This window comes from Syngnathus acus, chromosome 4 (genome assembly GCF_901709675.1).
Source record: "Syngnathus acus chromosome 4, fSynAcu1.2, whole genome shotgun sequence".
Classification (NCBI taxonomy): Eukaryota; Metazoa; Chordata; class Actinopteri; order Syngnathiformes; family Syngnathidae; genus Syngnathus; species Syngnathus acus.
Window position 1 is genome coordinate 5,169,373 of NC_051090.1, and position 24,846 is coordinate 5,194,218.

A 24,846-nucleotide genomic window follows, 5' to 3' on the forward strand; every position below is an offset into this window, starting at 1 on the left:
TATTGCCTTTGTGAGGTATAATTTTATGCCGTTTCCTTTTTTCCACCATCTTATGTAGTGACAGTATTTTAGTATAGAACATAATGTACACATATCATGAGTGGTTCACACACAGAACCTTTTGGTGCTTATGGGTTTGCCTAGTGTGGGAGGATTATGTTTAAAGGCAAATTATGGTGTCGCCCACCTATGTAGCAGAATGGGTCAAATTTGATGGTGATGGTGAATCAATTTGGCGCACAATCTGGGGCGAGCCCCTCTGATAGGAAAGTCATCGGCAACAAGGAAGTACTGTTGAAGTGATGATCTGAGATGGAGATCTTTGTATGCTAGGGAGCAGCTAAGTTTAGACTGGGTTGTAACTTGTAATTGATGCCTCATCCATAGAGGTTCGTAATTGTATGTAGATGCTGCAAGATGGTGTCAAAGTACTACTTTTGTCTAAATGAAAACCCCTTGGCGCCGAGATGGTGTAAAACTTTTATTGCTGCTGAATGCTGACTCGGTAAAAAGTGGGGTTTACCGTACATGTCTGGATTTTTTTTTTCTTTTTTTTTTTAAAACCAAATCATCTTAAGCAATTTATTTTTAATGGAAACGCGGTGCCACCTGTTGTCCCACAGCATGAAGACATTATCTGTTATAGCAAAGCACACTATTTGAGTAACTTGGAGCGTTCCATGACTGTGGATCCCGCCATTCCCATTTATTAATTCCAACTGTAGCTCAAGGTGAGGGTTGACGTGGAGGGGCAGTAAAAGGAGAAATGTGGGAGGATTTGGAAAGATGAGCAGCTCCGGCGTGATTGACGACGGCCCGATGGAAGGATGCGGTCGGCTTTGCGATGAGGAGGACTGAGCACCCCCGCTCCCGTCCACCTCCATTTAAGGTGGCTGTCTGACTTAATTAAGGTTTACAGGTTACGCTAGGCTACTGCTTATATTACACCGCTCATTACAAGGCCATTAGGCTCGGGCAGAGAAAATATTGTTGTCAGAACTATGATGACTCAAAGCATTTTATTACACCTCCTCCCAACTCCTTCTTTTCCGAGTATCTGAATGACGTTCTTGGGAGCAGATTGGGAATCTTTATTTTTCCCAAGTAAGGGGGTGCTTCGAGGAGCTTCTCCGAGACCACACTGATTACCCCCCTCATGGTCAATTTGCGCCTCTGAGCCTCCTGCCCAGCCAATGATACAGGTCATAATCACATTGTATCAGTGCTGATGTGTGTTTTGGGTTCCCCCCCCATCCCTCTACTCTCCATCTCCCCCAGGCCGCCCCCCCTCACATGAAGAGGGGCGTCATGGGAGTAAATGAAGTAAGCAAGTAATCTAGCCCCACTGATAGCCCTCAAAAGATGTGTGAGGGCAACGAGCGGGACTTTTTCTGCTACCTTCACACTTTCCACCAGCGAGGAAATGGCTTTCAGTGCGAGGGAGTTTGCACTTTTTCCCCATTACTCCGAAGGGCGAAGGAAACGGACAAAGAAGTGAGAAAAATTCAGCTCCGAGAACTGCGGTCTATATAATTGATGTCCACACCTTCGTATTGATCCAGAAGTCATTTTGTTCTTGGACATACAATGCAAATGTCAGTAACAGCAGGAGAGGAGAGTTTGCACCGGGCTTGTCGCAAAGTTGGATGGTCCCTTTGACTTTTTCATTTTTTCTCTCCAGGTGCTAAAAGTGTGACGCCAATCCTCTGCTTCTCTCCCCCCATCGTCTCGCTCACTTCTTCACATTTTAATTACACGGCAATTCAACACAGTGGAGATGAAGCGACTCGGCCCTATTTCCCAGTACACATACGGCGTGCACTTGAAAATATATCATTAGGAAATGGGTGCCGGAGCGTGTTGGGGAAAAAAAAAAAAAAAAAAGAACAAGATAGATTTGGCAGCCACAAAGAGAAAGTAGAAGAGGTATTTCTTTCTCTTTGGAGGTGAAATCAATGTGACAGATAAGGCTGCTTAAAGGTTTCCATCAGATGACGCACAGGATCATCTCTTAACAATAGGAAGGCTTCCCCCATTGCTTTGTCAGCAGGCTGCTTGTTGTCGTGGCTTTTATTTCTTGGTGCTGTTTCCAACTATTTCATCATTCCGCACAATTGGTATGCAGAGCAACGCTGGCAATTTGCGCCTGTTTGGTTTCTCAATTATGCAGTCGTTAAAGCACTCTCGCCTGTGGCCCGCAAATTCTTATCAAGCCATACGTTAAAAGCAACGCGTGTAAACCGAGTTCAACCAAGAAGGTTGTAAAGTTTGCGATGGAACATGTAGTCACAATATCTGACACCGCTGCAACAATACATCAGCTTTGGATACATTTGGATGTTGAAATGAGATCCGAAATGCACTAAACCGCCTTCGGGGTGTCAGAAAATATGATGTATGCTAACCCGTGTGAACCCCATTAATAGAACACAAGCAAATCTATTTATTCAGACAGTGGCGGGGAAAATGATTGCCGCAATACTCCATCTGCTTTCTCTTCATCCCTCGTCTCTTTTCTGAGGGATGTTGCCTGGATGTGCACGTCTCGCACCCGAGTGGGGCGGCCATTAGCGAATGCGTGCACACTCAGGGATGATTTTTTCTTTTATTTATTATTATTTTTTTTTTTTATAAACATCACCTATCGAGCTGTGAACTAGATATTCTTCACGTTTTTTGCTGACATGTTCCTTTTGGGCCTACTCGTATCCCAATTATTTCTCCATTACGATAAACGCCTAAAAACGTTGTTGGCCTCCACTCCCCTAGGGGGCGATCCAGCATGCCAGTTAACTTATTTAGTAGCGGATATTCAACAAGATTTGTTAAGTGCCTAACTATTTCAAGCCAAGTGTAACATGAGAAACCTTTATAGCTCAGACTTGGATATGTGACTTTTAATATTTATTTAGCCTACAGAAAAAAACTTCAAGTAATTTTTGGAAAACAAGAAAAAACAACAAATTTAACAAAGATGAAGAGTCCAACAATCTCAATTAAACCCTTTGGAGTGACTTCGCCATTAGTGACTCAGAATCTACACAAATAAAAACATTTCTATATACGACATGTATTTCTCTATTGCTATCACGCATGCTGTGATTGTAACAGTTTGCACAACAGTGAGTGGAACAACCAAAGGGACATTCAACCATTACTGGCACTTCTCCCCCCCCCACAATTGTTTGGCCTCTGTCTCTACCGAGTGCTCTTGTGTGATATCTACTTCTGTGCCTGCTTTTATTCCTATAATGTGGTGTGCCTATTTTTACAGGTTGTGCGTTCCTCACCTACTGCGCCCGAGAGTCCGCCATCAAAGCCCAGAATGCCCTCCACGAACAGAAAACACTGCCAGGGGTAAGTGCTGCACTATACGTGCGTCTCGCTCGTCGTAAAAAAATATGTGAGATGATGGAAAAACACGGGAAAGCAATTCAATCAGCGTCTTTATACTCTGGAAGGCACAGTTGCACTGCGTCTTGCTCTCTGCATTGATTGGACTTGGGCTGCCTCATACTTTTTGACCTTATTAATATTGCTTGTACTGCTTGCTGATTAACCCACCAATCAAATATTTTTTTGTATTAATAGAATTTGAATAGTTTGTTCGCAATTTTTAAATTTAAATATTTTTATTTATATTTTTATATGATTTATATTTATTGTATCCCCATTCTGTCGAAAAATATTCCATAAAAAATATTTAGGCCTGTATATAAATAACTACAGTTCATATGGAGAATTTATTTTATATAAAATAATAATGATTGTAATATTATCATGCTGTAGTGTATGCAGCAAGTAGTGTGCTCCCCCTGACAGTGTCTCCTGGCGTTTAAATAATAAATATTTCCCATTTTGCAGCGTTACCTCGATGACATATTTAGGTCGCTATGTTGCTTACACACACGTCACTTCGAGTGGACGTGACGTTCCTTCATGCCACTTGAGTGAGTAATAAAACCCTTTCCTTGTACGCTTTCAATCCTGCTTCATCACCTCTTGCGCTGATTCCCCTCAACCTCCCTCGGTCATGTCGGCACAACTCCCCCCCTCCCCTCCCCACCTCCGATCACCCAGCTCTTGCGTGTCATAGAAAAGCATCAAGCAGACGTAGATAGCTGTTAGCCTCACGTCCGAAGCTGCAGTTACCTCCCATGCGTGGATCCCTTGCCAAAAACGTCAAGCTTGGTCGTTCCGCTTAGATCTGTTTGCCGCCAATGTTGATTCCTGGTAGCGGTAAAAAAAAATATGTGCGCGTGGAAGCCTGCTGTGATCCAAACCACCCATGGTTGAGAATGCATTAATTCTTCATTCGCACAAATATATGTCGTGCATAATTTAGAACAAGAGGCTGCTACATGTGAGCGGATGTCTTTGTCTTTAGAGCTTGGTGAAGCAGCATGTTGCTTATTGCCCAAGGTTATTTTTGTAAATTTTCTACATCCCGTGTCAACAAAGTAGTCAGAAGGTGTCCAAAAAAAAACAACAACTCTGGCCTTCAAGCTCCTAGTCCTCATGGCGGGTGTCTAAAACTGCACCGCAATAGTACGACCTTACCATATTTGGCAAAACCCAGGCTTATCTCACCCACACACCCCTTTACTTTTCCTCCTGCAACATCCTGGCGATCCAACACCGACTTAATCTCGCTGCAGCATGCGCGTGCCGCGTCACGCTGGATATAACATGGCCGTGAGCGTCACGTTGAACGATTCTGTTTCATGCAGTTCGTATTTGCCGCTATGTACTTGACCTGGGTTGTGGGGTGCAGGAAGTGTAGGAGGCATGTTTATGGAAACCCGCAATGGGAGCAGCGAAGGGATTATGTTCTCACACACACGCGGGCTCCTGCTGTGTCAACATTCAAAGCAGATCTTCTTCCTCTCAATTTTTTTTTTTTTTTTTTAATTTTCTGTTTGTGTGTAGCCTTAAAAATCAGGGGTTGAAAACAACCTAATTTTGCTTAGCGAAAAAAACGAGCTAGTAGAATGTGTTCGTACTTTACCTTCCACAATTGGTACGAGCGAGGCCGTAATGGGATGAACGGAGGAGCGTGGCCTTGCGCCCCCGCCGCCGAGCTGTTCCGCGAAAACCCCGTTCAATTTTTTTGCGCCCGCGCAAAGTATAAAAATGCACACTGGCGCCATCCATCTGCTTTTCGGGCTCTTGAGCCAAGCTCGCCTGCGTGTCGTCCGATCTGCTGCAAAAAATGGAATTATTCAATGCTACACTGTGTGAAGGTTGTATGAGGTAGTATGTCGGGATTGTGTGTTGTGTTGGGTGGGGGTGGGAGTAGAGCGGAGCGGAGCGGTCAGCATGAAGCCAATTGGTGCTGGCAGGATGTTGAGGCCTTGTAGCTAGAGAGAGAACTCGTTAGAATCTCGCCTTTGGGAAGCAGGAGTCTGTGTGCTTGTGTCTTTGTGCGTTCCTAATCAGTAAAATGATTGCGGCAAAGGGAAACCAGGCAAGGTCTTTCTTTTTTCTTTCAAATATTTATCCTTTGAATAGCAGCCCTGCATGTTTGCAATATAATGTAACTGTCTTAACCACAAAGTGCATCTTTAGTGCCCGAGCGGTTTCATTTTTCATAAGTGAGACTGAGATGGCTCTAGTTTATTTAAATTTAAATATTTCATTTTTTCCCAAGCAGACTAAAAACTGAGGAATGGTTGAAAACTTGGTCCAAAAAAAGATCTGGCATTTTTTGTTTTTTTTAAAGTAAAGCTGTGACTACTGTGCTTATTTGTTGATGTACAATGGAACCTTTTCTTGAGTGCCTGGCCTTGTTGGGATTAAAGGTTGGTCTTTATTTTATTTTATTCAGGTAATGTAATATAGAACCGCAGACAGTCAACCAAAGCAAAAAAAAAAACCTCTACAATGTGATGTAGTTGCATAACAGCATTAAATCCAGGATTGGACATGGTTTGGTTGTGGACAAATCCAATTCCATTTTTTTTTTTTTAAATTCGCTTTCCCGAAAGAAAAAAAATGCATTCAATTGAGGACAACTTAGAAGTCAACCAGCATGGTGTTCTACTTCAGAGGTTCCACTGTATTGCAAATAAAGTTGTGGCTGCGTTGTTACAAGCTGACCTATATTCAACTTTACTAGCCAGAGGGACACAGTGAGTTAGTGAAGAGAGCCACTGTTACATTTCCTCTCTTCTGTGTGATGTACGACTCTTCGAGGTGGTTCTGTGTTGCGCTCGATGTGGCAAGAGTGACCAAAGTGAAGACAATACGCCACATTAATGCAAAGGGTCGCTTGAAAGTACGTCTGGATTTTTGGTGAGTCATCTCATGGTCGGAGAAACTGTGTGTGGCGGCGGCGGTGCTTATTATGTAAATTAGTCAATTTCTCACACAGGCATTTTCCAAAATATGCTGCTCTGGTTATGTAATTTCGTACTTAGGCACTCTGGAGACCAATAACTGTTTATATAGAAAAAACGGAAAAGTAAATTTATCCATATTATGTCCCCTATAAACTAAGATGCGCCACATTTGGCTGAGGGCATTTTTTTTTTTTTAATAAACACACTCCACCCTCCCCACACATGAAGCCACTTCACAGTGAGAAGTGTGCTATTTTTTCCGAGGTACAGGTTAGCAAAAGGGGTTGAATTATTAATGTTTTATGGTATTTTTAGCCTGTTTAACCTATTTCTGGTTGTGGCTGGAGACTGTTCGCCCATCTGTCTGTGAGATTCCATCATGTGACACCGCCGCGATCTGGGTTACGGAGTGGAAACGGGCCCAGCGTGTGCTTTTTGGACATGCACCTGCTCACCTGTAGGTGGATGGTGTAATACCGAATGTGACCAGTTTTTGTCACGGGGTGGGGCGGGTTTCGACACCGGCTTGCCCAGCAGTAAAATGAAAGAAAGAAAACGAAAGAGGATTGCGGATATGCTTGATAAACTTCGGCCTTGAACGGCAGCTCGTGTGAGTGTCTCTGTCGGGCGTGTGTGTCCTTGTGTGCGGAGAGAAAGAGAAATGATTAGCCTACAAAACACACACGCAAACAGACAAGCCAGCAGATTAGCTGGCAGGCAAGCGGAACTCGGGGAACAAGCGACTTGACGCCATCATGAAGGAAACATGGACACTTACAATCACGTCGGGCATTCCGACTAATCAGAGCTGACATCTGACCTTGAGTAAAAAAAAATAAAATAAAAGGAGGGGGGGTGGGTCACGTGGTCATGTTGACAGCTCGAAGTCATATACCTTCCGAGCCAAAATAGCCGAGAGCCGCGGGCTCGGCATGCGTCGTCGATCTGAGCTTGACTGAAATGGCACACTTACTGTGCAACCAGAGGGGGCTCATTTGTAAGGCAGATGCGGGCGCCTGTCGAGGCTCCAAGGTGTGTGTGTGTGTGTCGGGGGGGGGGTTTGCACAGCACGACAGCCAGCGATTGTCAGCAAAAATCAAGACTAATGAAATACAGTACACATGGCTCCGGGGGGGGCACGAGAGGGGTGTGACTGACAGGAGGCGTGAGCGCAAAGAGCCGGAGGAAAAGCTTCAAGTTCCAGCTCTCCTTCCCGACCCGGATAAGAGAAGCAGCATGAGGCGTAGGGTGGAGAAGAGGGGACAATGTGAGGGTCCCCCCGGGGGTTGGGGGGGTACAAGTGCGTGGGGAGCGCTACTGATGGGCCTGTTCATGTGGAAGTGGGTATTACATTGCAGAGGAGGGCTGTCAGCAGCTCTCTCGCTCTCTCAGGAGTCAGTGTCAGGGCCGTCGCTGGCGTTGAAGGCTTCTGTCGAGATCTCCACGCTGCCTTTTGCTGCTTCAGCGCAACATTTCCAAAAGTTCCTTTTCCCCCCATTCATTTTTAGAAAATAGGTTTTTGCTCATGCAATGCCATTGTTTGTATGGACACGGCCTTAGAGCTTTCAAATAGGAAAGCAAGTCTCGTGCCAAGAGCTACAGCCCGAGGCTTTCAAAGTATTCTCATCTTGAGAAGCCGCTGTCAATAATTCAGACTAAAACAACATTGTTGTAGGCAGCCAGGCTTACGTTTATACATCAGTATATCAGACTTTATCAGACTTAGCTGTTCTTGATGCTTATTGGCATCAAGGAGACCAGAATTCTGCTTTTTGCAAGCAAGGTAATACTTTGTTTTAAATGATGTTGCCAGAGAGGCTTTAACGTCATATTGGGGAAATTGATGAAGCTTACGTTTGGGAAATACCAATCAAGTGTGTCCATCTTTTTTTTTTTGTGCACTTAGTTTTGGGTCGTACCGCCCGAACAGGATGTTAGTGTGGAATGAAAAAGATTCAAGCTGTGGATTAGAGAAGATGGAAGCAGAGAGAAAGAAATAGATGAAACATATTTGAATCAGTGACTTGTGAAGATTCCAAAAATGAGATGGAGACAGAGGGAAATGGAGAGTGGGGAAGTATTGATGGAGGGCCTCGGTGCTTCTTCGGGACATTTTTTTTTTTCCTCTCTCAACCTCTTCAATATGAATCGGGAGGAAAGTAGCACAGCTGCGCCATGTCTTTCGTAGAGTCCCACGGTGAAGTCCAAAGACATCCCAGAGGTAATCATTATGTTGACAATGTGGCACTCACAAGCTGAATAGCATTGGAAGGCTGATTGCAAAAAAAACCAAAAAAAAAAACGATTAAAATCACATGGCGAGAATCGAATGAACAAAAGCAATCATGCCGCTTTTATCTTAGACATTTTTACGCTAAAAATATTTTTGGGAGGGAAGGATCTATAAAAATAATGACTTTTAATAATGAAATGTCAGAGCCAGCGAGAGTATATTTACTCAATGGCTTGGATATTTTATACGGAGTGAGAAAGATTTCTAATACAGTGGGGCCTTCATAAAATTATACATTAATGTTGTCACGAATAGAATTTAATGAAACCGTTCCAGCCACTTTTTTTTTTATTTCACGAGTTCAATGAATCATATGCTGCTCCTTCTGGTGTGCTGCCCTGGCCACCAGGGGGCAGTATAATAGACATGCGTATATAGTTCTTTGCAGAGGATCAAAATATATGCCTGAGTATTTTTTTTTATCTATCTACAGATATACAATATAATATATATATTACTTCGGTGTCTACTATTTCACATTTTTGCCACTTCTCAAATATTTCAGATGTCATTTACAAGGCTGCTGCATTTCTTCGTAATGTTTGATTCATAATCCTATCAAACGGTGACAGCATATATCATGTAGTTTATGTCATCTTCAAAAATATTGACCTTCAAGTATATATCAGAATGATGTAAGTGGGTTCAACTTGCCCGGGCCTGCTTTTATTGATTATAATCCTGAAAGCATGCACTTGAGTGGCCCTCTTCCAAGTCTGGTCAGTCTGGCCTCCTGCTCTAACACCCTCTGTTATCCTGCCAACTCCTTCCAAATCTTCACCGGTCTGACCATTTGACAGGCTTAAAGGTACCCCGTGGACATGCGGGTAACGAGTAGAGAGGTCTGTAAAGCAAAAAAAGGCTCTGATAAGTGGACCCTGTATTGCTTGTATGGCATGTTCTGACAGAGTGCGCACTAAGCCATGAGCGGCTCCGCTCAAAATAGGACGGTGGAGGCAAACTATTATAGTTTTGGGGTTGAAAAGTAGCAGATACGCCCCCGCGCATTTGTCGGGGCTTAAGGATGCACAATGCGCGTTTGTGAAAAATGTTGCGTATAAACAAAACCATGATTGTTGGCAGTTTCAAAGCCTGCTGGGAGCCATTAGCTGACTTTAGCCAAGATGAATAGGAAGTCATCAGTGGACCAGAGGAAGTCCGTCATGTCCTCTGACACATCTAAAAGCACTTAGGCCGAGTTTGCTGAATGACCAGAATCTGGTAATGCCAGATTTATGATGGTGTCCACGTGCGGCGCCGAGCCCTGTGGGTATTGGCCGCCCCGCTACAGTTACACCGCCTTCACTTGATTTGATATTGGGGCCAAAAGAAGAGAAAATAAAAGCTCTTTTCTTTTGCTCTCTTGCTCTTTCCCTGACACCGCCGCATTCTTTTGCCACCCAGCGCCTTATTGAAGATGCTCTGTAGTGAACTCCAGAAAATGGACATACTGTACCATCTGTACAAAAGATCAGAATGGGAAAAAAAGCTAAGGTCACTTGGGTACAATGCACTGTAAAAAATGAACCTGGATGAGTTGTGCATAAATGTTATACTGCAAACCTGAAATACTTTAATTTTTAATCAATAAAAAAACCCGTCATCACAATAATAATAATAATAATAATCATAATAATCCATCCATTTTACAACAATAATAATTAATGATATCCAAAACATGACGACGTCGAATACTTTTCCCAGTCACAACGGCCCCTTGAGTGGAAACCATAACTGAGATGTGGCCCATGATGAAAATAACGTTTGACACCACTGAGCTTGAAATCTTGCAAGATTTGCCGAATTTCCGGTTTAAACTGCAGACGACATGCCGCAAACGGGCAATAAATAGGGACAATGACATATTGCGTGGTGCTTGCGTGTAGATCCGTCAGGCAGATAGAACGATATCTCGCCATGTCAGATCAGCCTGGGCGTACAACGGGTCAGCACATTTTGCAAGGAATCGCTCAAGCCGGCTAGCGCAGCACAACACATCTTAAATACATATTTTGCCTCCCAAACTTTAAGTTGTGTCATTTCAGAGTGACACCACACAAATCGTTTCTAAAAGGAGGCCTGGAGCGGCGTGGTCGATACGGAGGGACTTTGAAGCTGACCTATCTCTTTGTCTACGTCCAACTAAAAAGACAAGCGAGGAGTCCCGCAGGGGACAAGCATCGGGCTAAGTCTCTATTAACACTATCTACATAGCACTGAACGTGTCCCTGCGTTTGATGTGACAGCATCCAGATTACGGAGAACAACAAAGCCGCAGGGTTGGGGGGGGGCGCTTGGCTCACAAAAAGTGTTTGACGAAGAAATGTTCAAACATAACAATTTAAACATTTGAATGTTTACATGCTTTGTCCCATCTGTCAAAAAAGATTTTCTTCTGATTGCTATTCCCCCCCCCCCATAGAGTCAGTCGTTTGTGCAATTTGCAAGACAGACAGGCGGCATTCACCGTCTCCATTTGAATCCATCGCGTTGTTGTGAAACAGATGATGTGCCGCATGTGTGCTTGACATCTTAAGTGCCGGCGTTTGGGTTCGACTAATGTGTTTGCTCTGACAGCGCGCTGGATTGGACCGCTTAGTGTCATCATGTGAATTGCAAATGGAACAATGAGCAAACGTACCCCCCCATACCCAAACCGGTGCCCTCTAACAAATCGCTTTTTGCTTCATAGCACGCTCAACAATAGGTGGACATGCATGTATCGTTGTTGTTTTTTTTTTTTTGTCAGCATCGGAATGATGTCTTTAAGTATGCCCATGATGTTCTAATGACAAATTTGGCAATTTGTTTTGGTAACTGGAGATATTCCGTTATAGTTTCAGCAAAGCTGGTAACAGGGTAGGCTGATTGCACAAGAATCATCGAAACCTGGTCAGTCTCGAATTGGTTGTTTTCCCTTGGGCGCGGTGGTTTCTTAAAGCTTAAATTACATGTACTCGATGGGACCTATGAGGACAGCTTTTTTTAAACAGATCGTTTTAGATATGTACTCCTGTTATGTCATAGTTTCAGTTTGAAAAAAAATGACAAAGTGGCATTTTGTAAAGTACAGAAAAAATTCCAATCGTTTAAAATGACTTTACTATAACAATCTAGTGATGAATATCAAATTTGAATTGTAGCTTGAGCTCACAAAAAACACCGGATACAGACAGCAAACACTTTACATGCTCACCGTTAGCCAACATAAACAGTGAAGAACAATTCCAGAAGCAAGCATGCTCACAGAAAAGGGTGAAAGGTGTGACATTTTGCTGCATGCTTTGAATAAGGACGGCGGCGGCGGGCAGCGCTAGTAATTACTCAGTCATTCATTATTCTCTCGAAGGCTTTGACACTGACATAAATTACCAATCTGTAATATCGCCTTTGTACGGCAACTGTGAACCAAGTGTGTTCTGGGTCTCTTAAGACCGCAGAGTCACACCTCGGGGGACCCTTTTCTCCATCACATCGGATCAAATTAAACCTCCCCGCTTCCATCGAGATGTCTTTGTTTGACCGCAGAACACAGTGGAAGCGTCGTTTCCGATGAACTCTGTGGCTCGACTCTCGTGTTGAGAAAGGGTAGAAATAAGTCCTCCAGTGGAATCGAAAGCGACGCCTCTTGGCTTTCATGTGGACTATAAATATGAATGTACCAGAAGCTGCTGTTTTTATTGTATAGATTTTTCTATCCCTGTTTGTGGGAGGTGTTTGTCAATGTTTATGGAGAGAAACACTGACATTGGGGCAATGGATGTTAGACTCAAATTTCCTTCTGTTTATATTTGTTTCTGTGGTCCCTTTTTCTTCCATTTGGCTTGATAGAACTCTACCTGGATAAAGTATTATCTAGATTTTTGTAAACAATATGATTCAGATCTTGTTTTGACTCATCGTTTGCGCTGTGTACACAAAGGTTAGTAGCCGCTAGCTAGCTAGCTGAAAGTGTACGTGTGTCTTTTAAACTTTTATATTAGTGTTTTAAACTTTATATTAGTGTTTTAAAATTCTTGTATTAGTCCTTTACGTATGTATGGGGCACATATCGGACTTGGCGTTGTGTGTGAATGTTTGTATTGCGACTATAGAAACAAAATAGTTTTCATTAATTACATTACTATTGCGCAACTGTTGTGGAGCTTTCCACTGGTTTGTGTACTCTGGGATTTCACAAAGGTTTTATTAGGAATCTTTATGTGGTGTTTGTCTTTTTAAAAATGAATGAAATCAATACATTTCCACCAGATTCCTCAGCGAGGTAGTAAAGTGGGCCGCTTGTTGTGGGAACGTGCGGAGCTTTCCGAGCGAGGAGGTAACGCCATGAGAGCCGCGGCTGTCTTAGCGCGGCGAAGCGGCGCGTCTTGAGCTTCTCGCCAGCCCACGCGCTCCCGCGTCAAGGCCGTATATTTAGCAAGCTTCGTTTCTTCTTCCGTGCGAGAGGTGCGCGGGGGTTCTGAAATGTTTGTCTTTGTTCTCCTGGCAGAGTGTTCTGTATGTGTGGGCGTTCACAGTTTCTAGGAGCACCTCGGGAATACATCTCGACAGATGGAGGCTTTAACTGGAGTTGCAAACACCAGGCGCGTACGTGCCTTTGCGGCGTGCTATTTTAATTTGTTTGTTGGTTTGCTTAAGTTTGCAAATAAGATGTTGCTTCTTGAGCTTCTTGCTCAAATATCCGTGACACCCCTAACTCTGAAAATGTGATCGTTTGTGATTTTATGCCTCATTCACTTCAGTCTGGCGCTTTGAACAAAAACAAATTCGGCTCCCTGTGCTTGCTGTCATTGGCGCTGTCCATGGTGCTGAAACCGCTTGCTGTCTTTTTTTTTTTGCGTGCGTCCAATAACCATGAAATTGTAAAGAATATTTTAAAGAAATACACATCTCTGAAGCTGTCAAAAACTCCGGGATTAAGGCGGTAATGTTTTTTTTAACACTTTTTTCACGCTCGTACATCATATTTGTGCTTGCAAAGCCAAGTGATTGCTCACAAACACCTAAAAATCTAGTCGCTAGTATTTTTACGTAACCACACACATTCTGGTATCCGATCTAGTCCTAGAAAATGGGCCCTTGAAAATGGGCTGATTTCAGCACATCAACAAATAGGGTGTTAAGTATGCTATAACTCTTGAGTCTTTGTGTATTTTGACATGGTTGACCCTGGAAAATAATTTCATTTTTTCTTATAGTAAACATTGCTTTCAATGAGATTGTATTCAACCCAACAAGTTCCACTGTATGCTTTTGTCTACTGATTTAGCAGCTGGCCTCATGTAGTAGTGACAAGTGTGAGGGAGAGAGAAAGCGAAACAATTTGCAACAGAAGAGCAGTGGCCCCGCAATTCAGTACGTGCGACCCCCGCCTGATGAAAAATGCACGGCAAAGAAATATATTTTTATTTTTTTTTGCAAGCTAAAACAATTCTCAGCGCTTTGGGGCCAATTCTGCCACACGTGATGACGACCATCCACTCGGCCGCTTTTCCGTCTTTTGTCTCCAAACACATTTATTATGTGCTTTGACAGCCCCCGAAAAGAGTAATTGCTTTTCTGACCTGTAATTTCAGCTCAGCAAAATGCATACTTTTTTTGATTTATGTATCGCCTTGCTCGGGATTACCTCATGGGTTCGCCTTTAACACACACTCGCGTGTCAACAGATGTGCTTTTAGGTGGCTTAATGAGTGTTATGATGATAAAACGTCATGCGAGCTCCCCACAGGACCGCAAATAGCAAGGGATGGGCTGTTAGCCGGCTGAAGGCACAGTCTCGTTTTCTCCCTAAACATTCCTTCTCTGTCTTGACTACATTGTTCCATCAGTCTCTTTATAAGCCATTTTTTTTCCTCCGTCAGCAGCGGTGGCGCTCCGCTCGGGACAATGGGTGCTGCAGCGCCGCGGGCTTCCCTGGAGCCAGTGCGTAGCCTACAAACACTCGCTCTTGCGCGCCGCACAGGAAATAAAGTCGAGCAGTGGCGGGATTCTGTGTCAGTGGCTTGTTCTGGAATGATCTGTTCCTCTATTTGGGACATGGAGCCAGTTATGTTAACCAACGAAGACCGATGCAGTGGGCTATTTTGCGTTTTCTTCGCAGTTTAAAATTATTCCTTGGTCTCCATGTCTGTTACATGACTTAAAAAATAAATAAATAAATAAATAAATAAATAAATGAATAAATAGTTTTAATATGTAAAAGAAAATCTATATATATGTAAAATAGATTAAAAAAAAAAATTCTATTCAAAAGTCACTTTTCTATAGTTCCCTTTGAATAAAACATTTATGGTAGCGACCATAACATCTTCTACTCTTCTGTAAAACTTTCAACAGTCTTTGTCGTTTGGAATTTTCGCCCATTCACCCAGAAATTTGCTGAAGAATTAATTTTCTGAGGGTCTTTCCTGATGTTTTTTTGTCCATTTCGAGTGCAGCTGTGCTCGGATGCCAGACAAATAGGTCACTGTTATGGTAATGTGCTAAAAATAGTCACGTGTGGGCGGATGTGCAAGCCGGTGTGTTGCTCTGCTTGTGTGTGCGTGTCAGTCAGGGATGTTGCGTCTAATTTTAGGCTCTCGGGAGAAAGGGAGAATGAAGGTAGAAAGCGATTATGGTCGAGTGTTTTTGCAATAACTTTGCCTCGTATGAATTCAGTCTTTATTGGATACGAAAAATATTCACCGCGGTTTCCAATTAAACGTGTTCCGTGTATTAAGCCGAAACGTCTGGTTGATTTAATTTTTGCGCAGTAGCTTTTTTTTTTTTTTTTTAGCCTCTCCTCTCTCTCACATGTAAGGGCTTTGTATCGTGGCGCATTGGCTTCTGATGCGGAGCGACAGCGCTGTCCTTTTCAGTCGCGCCGTGCCGTTGACACACAGACCCGCTTGCTCTGCACAGCCAGTTGCTTTGCGCACAAACTTTACGCTCCATAAATGCCAGTTTTCCTTTAGCTAAGCCGCGCCTTATGTCAAAGATTAGACCGTGCAAGAAATGTGCTTGCTTTGATACCTTCTGCTGGCAAGAAGAACTTGAGTGAATTTAGGTCAGAGAAGACCGAAAGCTTTTGTTGGATGAACAATGAGCAAAGTATCGACTAAAATAGCTTCAAAACTCAACTAAAATGATTCCTGGTTAATGAAAGACTGTTATGGCAGTACTTTCTGTGTGACTGTATTAAACACTGATCAGATAATAATGGCTTTGTTTTGACATTTTTACATCATGAAGCAGCATGTGGCTCATTTTACAGCCCTACCTTATTTAAAAATGTCAAAAAAATGGTATTAAATATTGTTATATTGTCTGTCTAACTGTGTTGTTGCACCATTTGTGTTCAACTATCCATTGCTTAATTCTATTATACAATACAAACACTTGAAAAAGTAAAACAAGCACAACTTGAATTTTCTATCACTCTGTGTCCATTGACATCAAGTCCAGAGTTGACTTTATTTCTCATTCTGAAGACATCCTGCATCGTCAGCATCAAACATTGCTTTCTTGCGTTTTGTTCATGCCTCCGTGAGTCAGGCTCACATGTTTCTTCACAGAGCTCATTGAATGAGTAATGCCGGGAAGCTGCGTTCGTTGCCGCTAAAAGCCATTCCTCTCTTGACCCGGCGGAGACAAACAGCCCACGTAGATTTTTTTTTTCCAAATACCTGCTCAGCTACCTTGTTTTTGCTGAATCAAAGAATGGGACCATTCATATCCAGATAATGCAGCCATCGCTCGGAGATGAAAAGCAAAAGTGCATTACTGTCATCGCGGTGGCTTTGAAAAGCAGCAGCGGCGCTGTTGAGACGAGCAAAATGGACGAGTAAGCAATGAAAGAGGAAGGTATTTTTATGAAAGAAGCAAGGCTGGAAAAACCAAAATGGAGATGCCAGACAGTCATAAATTCCACAATGTCCTGTAAAAAAAAAAATACTATTACTCGGTCACAGCCCCCTCGAAGATACTAGGGAGAAAATCAATGCGGGGAGACATTTGTTGGTACAGGCAAGATCTTTAGGCATAGCCTTAAAAATACGTCCACAAGTCAAAGTGTTTCCTTTGACTCATTACTTAGCTCTGAAAATGAAACCAGCATCCCTAAGGAATCTGAAGATATACGGAGTATGTAAATTATAGTCTTAGTATCATCAACAAAGTACAGTGGCACCCACAATGCGAGGCGGGTTTACATTTATTTTTTCCCTTTTAAGAATATTCCAAAATAGAACACAGGGACGTACGTACTTCAAAACAATTTTTCTAAAGGAAAATTATATATAAAGGTCCAATGAGATTTGCAAAAGTCATGCATGTTGATATAAATTGGTTCCATTTTATTTTTGGTTTGCATGAAGTTACTGAGTCGGACCTCAACATCTATTGACAACTGCCTTTCCCATCAGCCTCTGCTTAGACAATAAGCCTCTCACCGCTGATTGATTCTCATTAAATAACCTCTGATTGGCTTTTACCTCCATCCCCGCTTCTCTGTTAATTACCGCCAAAGGTTGCGTTACTTAATGTATAAACTCCTTCACTCCACACACTGTCATCTCATTAAACCGCATTCGCGCTGCAGCGTGCCGATGCATGGCAGCACATCTCGCTTTTAACGACCTTTGACGTCATGCCGCCTTTGTGGACAATGTGTCTCCAGTGTGTTCTCATCTCCCCGTGCTTCGAAAATAGATCTCTGGTAACTCCTTGGGATTTGTGGAATGTGTGGGTTTTTTTTTCCCTGCTAAGTTGGGATGGATGGATGGATGGATGGATGGATGGATGGATGGATGGATGGATGGATGGATGGATGGATGGATATCTGCAGTAGCTAGCTGTCTCGATGCATAGCCGGCTAGCAAGCCAATTATCTAGCTAGCTAGCTACACGAACTACTCGATGCATAGCCGGCTAGCAAGCCAATTATCTAGCTAGCTAGGTACACGAGCTAGCTATCTAAAAACTGTGGTTCATTGTGATCCCCCCCACCCCTCCAAGTAAACTATATTTATTGTGTTTTTAGCGTTATGATGTCTTTTCGTCGCTCTCTAGCTCTCGCTCTGTTGCTCTCTTTTGGGATTTTTGACATCAGAGTGGGCTTGTGGAAAATATAGTAATGCTGTTGGGCTAAAGGACTCCCTCGAGCTTTGAAGGAAACACAGGCAGGAAACATTCAAACAACTGTAAAATATTGACATGGCTACGCTTCAGTCAGGATGACCTGGATTCACTCCTGACAGCCATGATGCTTCATTCCGTGGCTTTAATTTGGACTCCCACCATAGACATTTTAATAAATTAAAACCAAAACAACACAATGCGTGATGGTACCAAATGTCGTCAGACACCTCAAACTGATTTTCCGCTTTAGATGGTTAAGTCACGACCCGGGTCCCCTTCCATCTTTCTACCCCTTCACATCCCCATCATTCCCTGCCTCTTCCATTCTCACTTTTGCCTCACTGGCAAAGCGAGTTTTATTTCCCTGGTGGAAATATCGGACTGCCACTCAGATCAATTGCCAGTGTCCAGAGCACTTCATGGTTCCTTTAATTATAAAGCCCGCACGTCTGGCGCGGGCCCACGTAGCTGTGGGGCGACCATTGTAATAGAGGCATCACTGGGAAAGAGTGGATGGAGTGAGGCGTGGGCCAAAGCCTCGCAGTCATTGCTTGCATCGATGGAGAGGCTTTACTCCAGCAGTCGGAGCAGGGGCCAGGCTGTCTTATCTGGCTTCTCCATGCGGCTCATTGTAAGCTGGGGGAGTGCATTACCATTTTCTCTGCCCCCGCTCTCCTCTTCCTCCGCACTCGGCACAGCCAAGCGAGGAACCCAGGCACAAGGAGACTGCTTCTGCTACGGCGTCTTCACAACAACAAAAAAGCTTTTTCATTGAGTTAGCTCGCAGCATTATGCACATGTATTAAATAACCTTACATGTAATGGTAACATCCTGTTGTATTGGTCCCATAAATTACGTTGAGTAGTCGTCATGGAAACGCCAAGCCATCCTAAATGCGCAAGCCCTTCGCCCTCTTCTGTTTTCGTTGCCGTCGTCTCGTTCTGACAGATGCAATCAATGCGCCGTGTTTGCAAGTCCGAGAGCTATCGTGCTCATTAAAGCAATAAAGCTCGTGGCAGGCCCGCTACGAGTTTTACCACGGTAGAGCACGTGCTTAACACTCGTTTAACTATTTATAACATGAAATAAATATCGTTGACTAGTTTACTGGGCAACAAAGCCTTTACAAGCGCTGCACTAGCACTAATGCATTGTAAGAGGCTGACTTACCAATATTATCCGGCATTAAAGTTGGTGATCCACGGCTGCTCTGGCAATGAGGCGGTCCAGCCACCTCATCTTTGAAGATGTAAAGTAGCTTCCAAGCAATATTCTCAAACTATTGCGTAACCCCCCCCTCCACCACCCTCTCCCCCTCCCATGGCCACCACCAGCATCTTAAAATACTGAAAGAGGTGTGAGAATATGAAAGGGAGAAAAGAAATTCAGAGTGAAAGAGACAACGTGTGACACGAAGCTGTGGACACGAAAATGAGCGTGGACGGCAAATCAGCGTGTTTGTGTGTTGACAAAACGAGGTGAAAACAAAGAGGAAGAGACAGGCGTAATACAAAAAGATGCTGAAATGAGAGAATGCGAGCGCGGTTGAACAAATAGGGACAAATGTGGCGTGTAGATGTCATGTGGGAACAGCTGAGATCTGAAAGGAAAACAACAAACAAAGGGAAATTAGGAATACCTGAAGCAAAGTAGCTGCTCAGATACACAAAGTGAGTTATTATACAATCACATGTTGCTGCTAGGGAACTGCAGAGCGGCTCTCTGTCAACAGAAGGGAGCGAGCGAAGAGGCGCACCACCACGACGACGACGACTAGGAGGAGGAGATTGATTTACTTAGAGGCAAGGAGGCAATTACAAGTGGGTGAGGGAAGCTGAGTGTTAATGAGTTGAAATAGGAGTGGCGATATATAAAAGGGGACATATTATGGAAAATGGGCTGACTTCTTTTGAATAATAAGGTATTTTGTAACAGATTGGAAGGTGTCTTTTTAATAAATTATCTAATATGAAAGTGGAGTAGTCACGATAAATCATAGCTAACACAGCCTGTTTTAATAAAATAGTAGCATGAACTAGCTAGCATTAGCATTGTAAACAATGCACGATTTAGTCGTGATGTAATATCTCTATAACACTAAATCTTTTAGGTTTTAAATTTTATTTATGGCAACTTAAAATCCAAACAAAACAAAACAGCCCAAAATATTAAATTTACCCAAGGCTAATCGGGAAATGATTGACACACCTTCTGTCTCTGATTGGTTGTTTTTCGCAGGGCGCCGATGTTTCTTGCAAATGAAATTAAAGGCAGCCTAATTTTATTTATTTAATTTCACAGATCATTTTCTTCATGTAACAACAGTGTGAGGTCCTACTGATGATAAAATTAACTCTACTGTGTGCCGCCATGTTGGTTGCCATATTGTGAATGAACACGTGAGTGCGTCACTTTGTGTGCTTTGGTCTCAAACATGCTGCTGCCACTTCTGCTGCTGAAGGGAGGATTTAAGATGCATGGTTTGACCAACCAAATAGACCATAAAAGGGGAGAAAAAAACAAAATCTGCCCCCTTTTAACCTCAATCCCTTCTATCCACCTACTCTGAATTCCCTGTAGATCACAACCACCACCAGTTTTGTTTTTTCATTCAAGTCCAATTCTCTCTCCTCTCCTCGTCTAATCTCCTCCTGCTTGCGCTCCATCTTCTCTCCTCTCCTCTCGCCTGGTCGCAAGTGTCACAGCTCACTCTCTCGCCAGCCTGACCTTTTGTAGCATTCCAGAAAACCAGGAATTGGAAATTCCAGCTCACTGACAAGGAACAAGGGATGCCACACGGGTGGGACCGAGATGCGCTAGTCCGACAAAGTAAAACGCAAGCAGTCTGTAGAAAGCTACAACTAGAAATAATCCAATGAGGTAAAATGAATGCCAACTTCGGGAAACTTCCAGCTTGTTGTATAATGAAGCGACGATGAAGCCGAAAGGCTTCAATTTTCATCCTGCCGATTCCCTTGTATGTATGAATCATCCTTTTTCATGCGCAATGGCCTTCCGCGCTATAGAGGGAACGTGAAAAGTGTAAGGAACAGTCAAAGAGCGAGATGGTAAAAGCTGCCTGTAGAAGCCTCAACCGTCGTTTCTCGCAGCGCGAGCGGCGTATAATCACTCAGCCTTACCACGGTAATGACACCATCTGGGCCCGGGGAAGACGGCAGCTTCTCGCTGAAAAATGGATCGCATAGATCAGGGCGATTAGAGCAGCCGCAGTATACCCAGGCTAGCCACGCTCCCAATGAATCTTTGTAGTTAATAACTGCAGAAAGTACTGCTTGGGAGGCGCACGACTATAAATAGTGTACGCACATTTGATTTCCAACGCTATTCATTTAGTTTTACAAATGTGTTTGTTTGGCGTACAAGCAAAAGGTGGGCTCTGTTGGGGGACTGGGTGTTGTCCGTCATACCTCTTTAAGATTTGGCACCTTGTTAGGAAATGTCAGGTCTGTGTGCTACATGGTTGTTCAATTGCTTTAAAGATTTTGTCATAATTGCATTTTGTATGTTAGTAAGCTGGAAATTCTGTTTTTTTCACATTTTTGAAATTTTTTTATTCAATGCATCCGGTGGCAAATGAAAAATAATAGGACAGCAACTAAAACTCGCTAAAACATTGAAAAAACAAAAATAAAAAAAAAATAAAAATGTAGGACGAAAATCAAAACCTCCAAAAACATTGAAATGGAATTAAATATTGTAAAAGAATGTTAAAAAAAAAAAATAGGACAAAAACCAAAACTCCCAAAACATTCAAAAGTAGAAAAAAATTGAAAAATAATTTTAAAAAAATTAAAAAATGAAATAAAAACCAAAACCCCCCAAAATCTTAAAAATAGAAAAATATATTGAAAGAAAATTGAACAAAAATCGAATGTGCAAATCTGCGAGTATGCAGCGGTCCACTGTAAATCCCAAAACGTGTCCGCAAGTGAGCATTTCTAAATTTCGCCACTTTTCATAACGTAGAGAATTTCCATAATACAGCATTTGACCAACGCAATTTTCCATCTTCAGGCAAACAATGCTGAACAATTCAGAAACGCAATCATGTACAAGTCAAATTCAATCACACAAAGTATGAAAACATCAAATTCCTTAAAAGGATCGCTCTGCGCTTTACCATTTGGAATTATATTTTCGTGGTAGGCGGAATCCAGAGAATGATGGTCGTCGATGAGCTGCTGTCATGGCAACGTATCGATCTCACCGGCCTCCTTTAAATCCTCTCTCTCCTTCACTTTGCTCCAACTTTTCCGCCTCTATCAGTCTTTCCCTTCGCTTCTCTCGTCTTCCATCAGTCCGCACGCGTTCCGTCGCGGAGATTGATGCCTCGTGGGCCGACGCTAACCTTCACCTGCTTTTTGCATATATTCTCTCGCAATCTGTCGGATCCGACGCGGCGCTATACCTGCCTCGTTCGTGCGCACATTTATTCAGAATTTAAATCCTCACCCCAGGCGCTGGTTCAGTAAATACTTTGAAGTGCAACTGCGCAGTGTGATTGCATTATTAAATGTTCTTACGCCCAAATATAGTCCGACTGCAGGCCAAAGAACAAAAATGAACTTCATGCTCATTTTCGAGCTCATTTGAATTTGCTCGGTAATCCGCGCAGCGCTTTGCCCCCTGACACACTGTTGATAACATGCCACGCACATTTTTTTTTTTTTTTCCCCTGTCTCGGTGCTCTTGCATCAAATTGCACACTCACTTTGAGAGCTATGAATAGCTTTGAGTGTTCGCAACTATTCTATGCGAGCCCCACGGCAACAATAAAGTCAAACTTGAAGGTGAAATCGGAGTAACTTTACAATCGGCAAGTTTGCTCGGTTTACAATCGGATTGACATTGGAACCTTTTTCCTTAAAGGGGAAGTCAACTGCAATTTTTTATTTTTTTTTAATATGTTATATGTGCCCTCACTTGTCTAAACGTGGCATTCTGATTAATATCACATTTGTGGAATATTGGGATAGGCAGCGAAATGCACCAGTTTTTATCCATCTTAGAACGCGGCCATTTTGCCACTTTCTGTCGACTGATGATGACATCACAGTTGCCAAGTGTCAGCCATTTTTCAGTGTCTGTATAGTCTTGTCTGCACTACTGTGTGAGTATTTGCTTTTTCCACATCCTTTTCTGCCAGCTTCCTGACTTGCCAGCCCCCCCCCGCCTTCAGCGTGACAGCCCACTAATGAAAGCAAGATAAGCACACCAAGCAAACTGTTCATCCGAAATTAGAAAGAAAAAAAAAAAACGCCACACACACACAAAAAAATAAAAATACAAGCCATCCTGACCTAACCGCTGCTGTTTGTCACAGCTCCGGCTTTCCCCTCACTCGCCGCAACAAATTTGATTAGGTCCGGATAGCGGGAGAACGGCAAGTGATAAGGGCCTCCAAAGTGTCGCCAAACGGGACGCGATTCAAGGGAGGATAAGAGCCAAAAAAACGCAATTATGCCAGCCGTGTTCTCGTATCACACCGGTGGCGTGACGCCGCCAACACCTCCATCCGCTCCATTCCGAGCTTCCTGTGATTGTCTAATCTCCGTGGTGACAGATCTCTCTCTCTCGCTCTCTCTCTCTCTTTCTGGCGCTCAGGTCTTAACACGGCCGTTATCGCTCGCCTCCCTCCACTCAGATGGACCGATGCCGGCGCCACTGAAGAAACATTTTCTCCCCTCCTGTCAGCTCCCAGATAGTTACAGCTACTTTCTGTTTTCATTCTTTAATGCGTTACAATTTTTAGCCTGTAATGTGATTGCGACACCGCTCCGCCATATTACCGAGTCCTTCTTTAAGTCCAGCGGCTAAAATGCAAAGTGTGCTGCCGTCTTCTATTTCCTTTCACATATTTATATCCCCTCTTGCCACATTGGCTGTCGCTTGTATTCCAGAAGGCTTCGGGGAAGCCATGGTAACTCTTTTATTCGTTCTGCCACACAGTCGCGACCCTTTCAGGGAGGCGGCGGCTGCGGCCCGGAACATTCTCTACTAATGACACGGGGATGCTTCCCTTCCACAAAGCCTGCTGTCATGGCAAATGGACTCTAATTATCATAAAAGGTGGAAAGCCTGCCATTATCGCAAACATGCAAGATCCTGGCTTGACTGTTTGTATGGAAATAACACCAAAAAAAAAAAAAGTGTTTTGATTTGGATGTATGCCGTCGTATAGGGATGCGGCGGCGGGGGCGGGCGAGATGGCCAACATGCTGAATTGTGCTGTTTCCCGTCCTCCAGCTGCGAGGGCCACGACAGGCGCAGCGCTATTAGGGGGGTCCGGGTCACCGCCTGCTGAGTGCTCCATTGTCAGCTGCCCGCTTAACAGGCACGGGGAGGCGGGCGCCTCGCGGACCTCTATAGCGGCGCTGCTGCCAAACAGCAAAGGAGACGGGGGCGAAAAAACCCATCTTATGAGCGTCTAATTGCATGGTGAAATGTGTTCCTGTTCCTAACCAACATTTTGTCCTTTCTCCCTCTTGTATTCATTTCCCCCCCCCCCCCCTGTTTACTTCTTTTTTTAACGCTAGAGTGTCTGCTAATTAAGCGCTTCCATTAGGCAGCCTGTAATTGGCTTGAAAAGTAATGACATGCAAGTTTATTTGCAAGGTAATTAAAGGAAAGGCGGGCATTGTGCTGATAATAATCATTATAGAAAAAAAAATGTAGGAAAGGAGAGAGCCGATGGAGAACTATTGTTGCTTGACGGACAGCGTTTGATCCTGTTTGTTCGCACACTTTTAATCCTCCTGCAGTCTCGTTGAGTGTGAAAAGCTTTTTATAAATGTGACCGCACACGTGTAAACAACATATGTCGTTTACATACGTGTTAGCTTTTTGGCTGCATAAACTGTATTCATTTTTCTGTAGTTCGGCAGCACGGTGGGGAAGTGGTTTGCAACTCTGCCCTGCAGGTCATCGGTCTTAGATTTGAATCCCGACTGCTTGTTGTTGCGCTTTGGGGGGTTTGATTCCTCCCACGTTCCAAAAACATATTAGGGCCACTAAAGTCTCCAAATTTTCTGTAGGAGAGAAAGTGAGTACAAATGTTTATACGCTAGTTT

General features: G+C 43.4%; 1 protein-coding gene across 5 annotated transcripts in view; it reads left to right on the forward strand.

Moving 5' to 3' along the window:
- Window positions 1-24,846, forward strand: part of celf5a (cugbp, Elav-like family member 5a) — a 133,777-nt gene that overhangs the window by 7,870 nt on the left and 101,061 nt on the right. For all 5 annotated transcript variants that reach the window (XM_037250381.1, XM_037250384.1, XM_037250383.1 and 2 more), the window contains exon 2: window positions 3,275-3,357. In XM_037250381.1, the coding sequence (XP_037106276.1) occupies window positions 3,275-3,357 (83 nt within the window). The remainder of the gene's footprint in view (window positions 1-3,274; window positions 3,358-24,846) is intronic.